Here is a 10,416-nt window from a genome sequence, read left to right as displayed (position 1 = left end):
TTGTTTGTGCTGCTTTTAGTTGTTCCTTAGGTGATAATATCTATTTTCATTTTTCTTTCTAACTCAACGAACTTGTTTGGTAACGAGTTCTTGAAATACCACACGACTCCAGTATTAAGGATTAGCATTGTTGAAAGGAGAGAGTCTTTGCATAACAGCTAGTTTCTATTTTACAGATCCATCAGGTCATGAATTTTTGTACATGGATTGGGAAGATAATTTAGAATTTAAACTTACGCATGTTTTTCAATAAAAATAAAAGTGCTATTGGTAGCCATGAGGTCAAAACCTGTTTAAAAGCTCAACTCTTAAAATATCCTATTAAACAACTACTCCAATATAAGGTTTAAATGTTGCTTGGGGTCATGCCTTTTATTCTTCAAATTTCCATGGAAGGTTGCCTATTTTGGGAAAGAAAGAATAAGAATAAGTGTTATGCACTATGCTGTCATGGCTGATTGGCTGTAACTATGATAGAGGTGGTTTTATTTCTCAAGGAAAAAAAAAAAAAAAAAAGATTTATGCTTACTTTGGGTATTGTGGTACTTGCAAAATGAGCCCAAAGATTCATAAAAAGGAGAAAATAGCACATAAAGATACGATCTAAAATGTCTGCATTTTATACATGATAAAAAGGAGATACAAATACAGTGGAAAGAAAAGAGAGAGCCTGAATGATAATGCTTTAAAACCCTGAGATTTTGTTTTCCTCCTTTTTAGACTACTGTATGTACATTGTACTTGAAGATGAAAGTGAACTCTCAATCCGCATACTCTATAATTATCTTTTCCTTTTATGAGAGGAAATCTAGCTTGATTGTTATATATGTATTATTGATACTTCTTATTGGTAATATATTATTTGAGCATTCCCAATAAATTATGCATCTCTCACTTTTAGTTAGAATAGCTAAGCAAAATCATAAAAAAGCCCTTCCATCCCATTATCTACTAAAAATGCAAAATAAATTTGTCTTGGATTTGTGAATAGTGTAACTCCACAACAAATGCATCTTCTTTTTCTTTTTTCTTTTTTTTAATATTTCTCTTGCGTCTCTCTCCTCTTTTTTTTTTTTTTTCCTCATAATTGCTTGTGATTATAATTAATTAGTAGTTATTTTTTACTTCTTCACAAACAAACAAAAAAACTTGTATTAGAATTTACAGCTTTTTTCAATTCCATTGATGATATTAGTTTTAATCGAACTTTATCACCACAGTATAGACAATTCAAGGATTGAAATTATTTCTATAGTAGAGTGCAAAATAGTAGTGAACTTTAATGACAGTTAGAAATATGATCGTTTTAACAAAACGACCATCGTAAAATATGACAGTTAGAAAAATGTATGTATTAAAAAAAAAAAAGTTTGAAAAAAATGACAGTAACAAAAATACATTGTCTTTTAAGGAAAAAGTTCAAACAAATTGTAATTTAATATAATAATTATGTGATCATTATAAAAGTGTTATTCATTTCTTAAAAATCATGATTGAGGCTACTAAATTGGTCGAGAACTAAAGTCTGCCGAAATAAATAAAAGAATTACATGGACTAGGCAGCATTTCTCAAAAAACGCTCTTAAACAAAATATGAGAAACAAATAAACAAAAGGAGGTATTTTAGAATACCTCTTTTCTTCTTTTTCTCTTCTCCTCTCTACCATCCTTCGAACCCTTGACCTGGTCCAGGTAACAAATGCCGCCGACCAACGCGGTACAAGGAAGGCTGGTGGCATAAGTGTTGTCAAATTTTAAACAAATCTGAGAAAAATCTTTACCCACTTTTACAATAACACCACTATCACAACCTCAAATAAGCTGATCATGACGCTGTCTGCCGGTCCATGGGCTTTGTCCTCCTATTGGTCGGGTCTACATATATATACAGATAGAAAGGGCCAAGGAAATTGTTTAGTGATTAATTTATTTTGCTACGTTAGCATAATACTAAATTATTTATATTGTGTAGTCTTTAAAAGATTATAAATATGAGTAATACTACATATTATCTTTGTGTCTCTCCTCTTGTCCCGCCCCCAAAATTAATGTGGCTCTTAAAATCACCATTGGATCAAAATTCAATAGTTGTCTATCATAAATTCAATGGTGATTTTAAAAGCCACACAAATTTTGAGATGACAAAAGGATGATATGTATCATTACTCTATAAATATTGAAAATATGCATTATAGTCTATAAAGAAATTAATTCCTCATAAAACTTATTAAAATCGAGATTATGGAACCGGAAAGTTCTATGTAATTAATTCACAAATTACATCAAAGATAACAGACCAAAGAAAGCAATAGAAGTTAAGTTATTTATATTGTGTAATAACTTTTTATAATCTCATAAAATTACTTCATTTTCGTATGGTTTTTGTTTTCTGTTTTATGTAATCGGTTTAAATTTTTTACTCAACAAAAAATAATTTTCAAACTATATTCTTACTTTGTTGTAAGAATGTTTTTACAAAACAAGTGCTTAAATTTTGCAAAGATAACAACTAACTTATTATCTTAAAAAAATTTATAAAAAAAAAAACACACACACACACTTAGAGTGGTCCGGTGGCAACCCTAAGTGGAGGAAGAGTATTCTAGTCGAGGTTTTAAAAAGAATAAAAACAAACAACTCAATTGGAGGACAGGTGGTTGCACAGCCACCTCGATCCTCCATCGAGAGTGGCCACATGACCACACTTTTAAAATTTTCTTTTAACTTTTTTTTTTTAAAAAAGTAATACTCTATATTTATTTAATTTTTATCAAAATAAGCTAATATATTTAATAAAAAAACACATTTTCAAATATAATACCTACGAAAACACATTTTTGTATTACTTTTATGTCTCATGAAGTCCTATCTAAAACCTTAGCTACATAGATATAAACTGGTTTGGCCAATTTCCAATGGACACTACCCAACCCCTTTAGGGTTTTACAATTGTCTCCGAATCCGAATAACGAGAAGCTTTCTTCTTGTTCTTGTTTTTCTTAGGGTTTGTAAGTTGGGTTCTGTTTGGTTACTAAGAAAAGTTAGAAAAACTAAGTAGAAGAAAAATAAACAGGTTTGAATATATTGTATTTAGGCAATGTGTAGAGTTGCATTTATTTTCTATTTTGATATCTTGTGATTGTAAAGATGAAATTGAATTTCTTGTTGTAATCCGAAATTGATAATGGGTTGAATGGGCTAAATGAATAAGATGAGTTGAATGGATTGTCCCAAACCTTACTTGAAGAGCACTCACAAAATCTTCCAAACTAGTGAAAGTTTCTTAATGATCCGCATCTTAGAACCACACTAAGGCCTCTCATTCTATAAAAAGGATTCCATGAGCACTCTTTGATTCATATGAGTCTGCTGATAGGTAAAGAATTGTGTTACCTTATGTCATTTAGGAACTAAGGCTTTAATACCAAATGTAGAGTTTCCTTTATTTTCAATTTGATGAGTTGAGTTTTCTAATTGTAATTTGAATTGGATGAATGTTGTAATGAATTTAATGGTTGATATTGAATGAGTAAGAATTATTGATGGATTCTGTTAAAAGTCTGAGTGAAATATATTAAATGAATGAAGGTTCATGATGGTTGAACAGAATGTATGAAATGGATTGTTCGACTTATTTGAGAAGTCACTCTCCATAATTAGAAGAAGATTAGAGGAAAAATTATTGATTATTCACATAGGAATTAAATATAATCATCTTAAATAATTACAATATCATGGACAACAAATTTCGTCGCCAATGACAAATTTGTTAATCTAATAACATACGTATATAGATTTTCTCTTTTCAGTGACCTCGATCTCTCCTTTACTCCTTAGCAGCTTGAATGAGATGTACTTGTATGCTTTTTTCCTTTACCTGTTACAAGAAACCCCCCCATATAAAAATAATAATTAAAAAATATATATGAATTTTTGAAAACACTATTCTTGTGGTTATTATATTTTCTAGTAAGAGATTTGATAACATTATTACCATTTGTTGAATTAGTCTAATATATGAATGTTGAATAGACTAAGCTAACACAAAACTCATTTTGTTGGGCTTAAAGATTGTAATGAGGCTTACCAATAATGTAGCAACCGAGGTAATAACCATCTTAATTTCTTCCAAATACTTTTCATCTTGTTCTAACTTGCATTTGAGTTCTGTCATGAGATAAGAGATTGTCTCAATCTGTTGAAATAACCCAAATTTATGTTAGTTGTCTTGTCCAAAAAAACCTTAATCCATGTTAATACAAAATACAATAAACTTATAAATATCGAGGTCTTTAATTACTGGACTATTTTCATAAGTAATGATAGGAACTATTTTTTTTTGTTCTATTTTTATCCTCTCAAAGTTAATGTGCCTTTTAGAATCATCATTGGATCAAAATTCAATTGTAGTCCATCCCAAAGTTAATGATGATTTTAAAAGTTACATCAACTTTAGGATAATAAAAAGAGGAAAAAAAAAAAAAAGATTGTTCCTAACATTATTCATATTTTCATAGATTTTTAATTTTTAATTTTTGGATAAAATCACGCCAAATTAAATTTCATTTGGTTCAACTGTATAAATAAGTTTGGGGTATTTAGAATATTTTGGTAGTTTGGATGGCAAGTGAAAATTGAACCTTTGAAAAGAATTTGGTGATCATCACCACAATGTCGTCCATAACTTCCATAGTCGTGCTCAGAGCTTGGTATATAGACACCACATCAGCCTGTCATATAGTGATGGGGGGAATTGAAGAGAAAAAAAAAAAGAAAAGAAGGTTAGATTTTCACATAAAGTATAGATAGAAATATAAAATGCAAAAAGAGGCGCCATGCGTCATTAAAAAAGTGTGGGGGGGGGGGGGGGGGGGGGGGGGGTAGAGAGAGACATAAAAAATGTGTAGCATTGCTAAAAAGGTCAACAATACAACTTCTTTTTGTTGTTGTAATGATTAAATCAACCGCTGCACCCCCTGCTTACCAAAGATAAAATATTTAGTATTGTTTTATTTTTTAATATATATATATATATATATATATTGTATTTTTTTTTTTTTGAATGGTATCAAGCGCATCTTATAAATAGACAAATTAAGTAAATCGCTCAATAACAACAATAATAAAAGAAGAAGGGATAGAGTGGGGGAAAATTTATTCAAAAAACATGTATTTTTCACATGCTATTAAAAAAAATACGTACTTTTCACATGCTTAATGGATACATAACTATTTTATAGATTGAGTTGGATGAACTTTCTCTGGCCCAATTAAGAAGCAATAATTTTCCAAAAAATAAAAGATGAGAGGGGAGAGATGAAAATGAATATATATATATATATATATATAAAAGCATATACTACCAATAAAGTACCTTAACACCTTGTACTAAGGGAAGCCTGATTGACAGTCCTGATAATTTTCTTGTCATTCTACTAACTGATTCTTGATTTCTTCTCTCCAACTTTGCCCATTCATTGAGAAAGAAAATCTGTGGGTTGATAATTCGATATAGTTTGATCTCAAGTTTGAGTCGTTCCATCTGAATTTGCTTTTCTACTATAGTTTTTCTCATTTTGAAGACTCTAATCCATACATGAAATATTTTGACCTGAAAGTACCCCACAAGTTATATCTATAAGGACATGTGATGCCAATCAACAAGTACAAAATACAGGAAAATGATAATTGGTTGTTTCGAGTGAGATCTGAACTCTAAAATACAAAGAACTATATTATTATACCAAATAATAATATTCAACATAAATAATATTCATCGACAGTCTTCCTTTTCTAAAAAAACAATCAATAAGACATCGACTATAAAGAAGGATAAAAAATACAAACAAAAGTCTATTAAATTATCACTTAGAGGTAAATTTAATCATTTAATTTAATCAATACTTTAACACTCCCCTTCACATATAAGCTAAAAGTACTTTTTAATATATGAGACCCAACACGTGTAATATTTAATTGAAATAAGTAAATGACAAAGTCAAAGTTTGAACTCAAGACCTTTGGTTCTAATACAATGTTAAATTGACATTTATCTTAAAAGCTTAAGCTTATAGGATGATGTAAATTTAATCATTTAATCAATACTTTAATAAAATCAAACTTATATTCTTATCACTAACTAGAGTGACGCGAGCACTTATTCCAACATTTAGGAGAAATAGAATCACAACTGAGTTGGTGTTTCAACTCCTTATTAAACTAAAAGACTCGTGGAGTAGTCAACTCCTTATTGGACTCTAGGACTATGCCTCAAGAACACATCAACGTGTCACCCTTAATTAAATATCTCATTTGAAACTTTATTGAAATTTGAAATTATATAATTTGAAAACAAGCTAATCTCTCTAAAGATGGTTGTTCAAATTGAGTTGAGGCAATATTTGTCTTATAACTTATGGCGTAAAAGAAATCAAAAGTTTGAGCAGCAATACCCTTCGATCATATTACAGGACACTTTGGAGATAATTATAGATATACTTCTTACTAATTTGAAAAACTCTTCATCAAAGTTTAGATAACATATGCAGTTTGAACTAAGCATATATCATGCATGTTTGCAGGCAAATATTTAGCTCTTCTAATTTTCAATTACCAATCATAAAACATCCAAATGATATGAAAGCAACTACAGATGTCTTACTTAGCAATAAAAGAAGTACTAATAAATTGAGTTTATAGAGTCCAGAGAAATATTTCTGTAATTGTGTTACTAATTTAACCGAGTTAATATTTTGTGCACTTGATTTACGTTATGGAGCCATTTCACATACAATGTTGGTGTATTTTAATAAAAATTAATTATTTTCCTATATTTATTGTTACAAAATTTATTATGAAAAACTCATATATAACCCATTAATTCAAATGGTCGCGCGTTACAATTTATGTTTACCCCACCAATTACCTCTTAATATCGGTGATATCTTTTTCCTATATTATCATTATTATAAAATTAATTTGTATTATATATACATTTTGTATGATTTTCATACAAACTTAAAAAAAATGTAAATTGTTATTATTTGTTGTGAACTTGTTGCAATATTATGAATAATTGAATGATTTTATTAGTATTTTATAAACTGAATATTAACCAACAATTTTAAGGGAGAAAAGCTTGCTATATATGTATTAGTGGGAATGATATATATTATTGTGTGGTTGCCTAATTAAATATGCTTGCCTAGATTCTTCTCTTGGACTTGGCGAATTTATACAGCATTTAAGTATTTTAGAAACTTATGATTCCATAAATGTGAATATATTGCAAATATACGCTATCTATTCAATAATAAGATAACTCATGATGCCAGCTTTCCTACGTTGTCAATTAACAAAAGAGAATATTCTTTGTACCTATTTTTGCATCCGCATAAGTAGATCCTTTAATGATGGGTCTTAATTTTGTGGACAGCATGATAGCAATGCCCAAAAAACATTAAAAAGGTTGGTTTGGGCTTTGTTGGAATAGTTAAACCCCACTATTTTTGGGTGGTTCAACCATCATAAATTATGGTCAAGAATGTTGGTTAGAAGTGGTTGCAACACCTCCAAAGATTTCGAGAGTGGTACGACCACTCTCGAAACCTCTCGGATTGGCCATTCTGAGGACTTCAAGAGTAGTGCGACCACTTCTAAACCACTATTTGGGTTGTTACTATCCACCGTACACTTACCAAGCAACGTACCATTTTTTTGCTTTAATCTTGTTACGATCTGAACTGTTCATTTGAAATGAATATGGTCCAGATAAAAAGGTATTGGACGGGATCTTGATCCGGCCAATTTAAGACCATATCAATATCATTATCACGTTCTTGAATATCATACCAATATTTACCTTAATATGGTACACTGTACATCATAAATATCATGACGTTACTTTCCTTTTATGTTGGCACATTTAGGATATTATAGGACGTCATTAAATGTACATACGATTTGCTAAATCAAATTATCATTTGATTTTACGTTGGCAAGCGATCTTAGTATATATACAATAGTGTCTTGATTTGAAGTAGGTATTTGTGCCAAAATATTCAAGTAGTCATTAATTATTTGTGCCGAGAAAAGAAATACATTAATTAAGAATGAGTAGGCATTCCTAGCTAGCTATGAGAATTGAGAAGGAACATATTTTGTTGAGAAATTTTTAAATAATTATCCATCTGGTTTTTCAGGCTAGTGGATACCATCTAGCTAGTGGTAACTAAATTTTGTGCTAAAAAATATCCACCAAGGGAAAGTGTGAAACAAATATATATATATATATATATATATATATATATATATATATATATATATTTCTATTCAATCCATCAAAAGTAAGCCAATAAGAAAATAAGTTTGGTGATAAAAATTAAAAAAGAAAAAGAAAAAACATATTATATGACATGATATGCCATGCATATGGTGTGATAATTAATCCCACCATAACCTTAACCTTTTATTTTGGTGTGGAAAAATTATAGCTATAGTTTGAGGGGGAATAAGGCTGAAGCCCATATGATCATGTGTTAGGTCTGAGGATTCACATTACCCACCCCAGAGACTAAAGATCTTGAGAACTGGGTTCAATAGGAAAAACAAATAAATATCTATTTTACGGTAAGAATTTAAAGAGCAAATTAAGTGGCTGAATTATTATTATTATAAGCTTTTATTTTTTATTTTTTTGGAAGCGTACCTGTGCAACTCTCTTTACACCGGCCATGGCAGCCTCAGCTTTGGCATTTACAAACCTCCACTGCAACAATCTATTATGCAGAATCCGAAACCGATGAAACTCTTCCTCTTGTGGTGTTGACGCTTTCTTCTGCTTGAAGTACTTCAAAACCCCACTAACACCACCTTTAACCCTCTTTCCTCCAGAGCCTGCTGATTCCGGCAAGGCCGGACACCCCCCCTGCAGAGTCCGTCCCGGCGACTCCGGCTTCACCGGAGGCCTCAAAGAACGCCCTGGCGACAAAGCCCACGCGGATGGCGAATTCGTGACCGACCTTGCCGCCTTTGGTATACCACTAGTAATAAGCGGACTGGCACGCTGTAAGAACTTACCGAAACCTTCTTTACTGGGAGGAGTATTTTCTTGCGACCTCTTTTGCGTGCTTGAAATGGGAATTGAGGGATTTATGTTTTCTTCATTTTTGTTGGTTCTTGATTTCGATGTTGATTGCGGGCGGGGCTTTGTTACTCTTTTGGTGGAATTTGGCGTGCATGAATTAATGTTTTCAGGTAGTGCGGTGGCTGGAGTACTACTTGTGCTTCGGCTTCGGAGGAGGCGAGGCGATGGTGATGGTGGTAATGGGGCGGAGAGGTGGCGGCGACCTTGCGTGGTTTCCATTGATTTTCTGTGTACACTGTACCACAGGTGAGGTTAATTTTTTATTTTTAGATGGTGTAGAGGGATGGAGTACAGAACATATAAAAACCGTGGTAGGTAGCTAAAAGCTGTGGAGAAGTTGAGATCACGTCGTTGAGCAGGAAACGCTAACTGACTACATGTCACCACGCCATGTATTAATTGTAAAAAGTCTCTCTCCCTCTCTTTCTGTCTCGAGTCAAGGCCTCCACTAATAGGAAAGTTCCATGCATGCAGGTTTATATTGAATTTATAAGGAGACCTTAATATTATAATATAGCATTTACTGATTTTTTTTTTTTTGTCGGTCTAAATAGACTTTTTTAATTTAACGCAAGTTTGCTAGGAGACTTGGGGAATAACTTCAATTCGGTCCTGGCAGAAAATAGAGTTTTTTTGCCTGCCAATGAGCATTTGACACGTAAGCCTAAAACAAAAAAGCAAATGAGATGCAATACACTCGATTAGCATCTTCTCCAATTCTTCTCTCTCCGACTCGTTCTTCTCTCCCCGACTCCTCATCTGAAACGAACGCTCCCTCCACCCAAGATGAACGCTGCCGCCACCCGAAAGTCGCCGCCCTCGCCGGGAATTTTGAGAAAGACCGATCATCGGAGAGAGAGCCACCGTGAGAGAGAGGATGCAAATCGAGAGAGAGACTGAAACTGAGAGACCGAAAATGAAGAAGATTTGGGGCGGACGGGCGGACGGGATTTGGGGTGATTTGGCGTTCAAGACCTTCTAATCTTCAACAGACGGTGATTTGGGGTGGACGGGCGGGCAGACGGACGGATTTGGGGCGGATTAGGGGCGGACAGCTTTGGCGGCGTGCTCTAGTCCGGGCCGACGTGCAGTGATTTTGAGCAGATTAGGGGCGGACGAGGTAGACTGGGCAGTGGCTTTTTTTTTTTTTTTTTTTTAGAACGTAGGCTACTTCTCAGAAGCGGGAATCAGAATGGGAGAGAGGGACTGGGTGCTTCCCCAACATTTCATTTTTTTTTGTCTTTAGCTGATGTGTCAAGTGACTTTTGGTG

General features: G+C 32.7%; 1 protein-coding gene across 2 annotated transcripts; it reads right to left on the bottom strand.

Moving 5' to 3' along the window:
- Nucleotides 1-3,667: 3,667 nt before the first annotated feature.
- LOC133861527 (QWRF motif-containing protein 7) lies at nucleotides 3,668-9,408 on the bottom strand. Of its 2 annotated transcripts, XM_062297310.1 has the most exons (5): nucleotides 8,708-9,408; nucleotides 5,375-5,611; nucleotides 4,641-4,730; nucleotides 4,088-4,195; nucleotides 3,668-3,877 (listed from the first exon to the last, which is right to left on the bottom strand). In XM_062297310.1, the coding sequence occupies exons 1-5, from the start codon at nucleotides 9,362-9,364 to the stop codon at nucleotides 3,827-3,829; spliced, it is 1,143 nt and encodes a 380-aa protein (XP_062153294.1). In that variant the 5' UTR covers nucleotides 9,365-9,408; the 3' UTR covers nucleotides 3,668-3,826. The 2 variants fall into 2 exon arrangements, with proteins under 2 accessions (XP_062153294.1, XP_062153295.1); XM_062297311.1 differs by lacking the exon at nucleotides 4,088-4,195.
- Between the last annotated feature and the right edge of the window lie 1,008 nt (nucleotides 9,409-10,416).

This window comes from Alnus glutinosa, chromosome 2 (genome assembly GCF_958979055.1).
Source record: "Alnus glutinosa chromosome 2, dhAlnGlut1.1, whole genome shotgun sequence".
In the NCBI taxonomy this organism is placed as follows: domain Eukaryota; kingdom Viridiplantae; phylum Streptophyta; class Magnoliopsida; order Fagales; family Betulaceae; genus Alnus; species Alnus glutinosa.
Note: the sequence above shows the minus strand (reverse complement) of the source record. Positions and strands in the feature narration are given on the sequence as shown.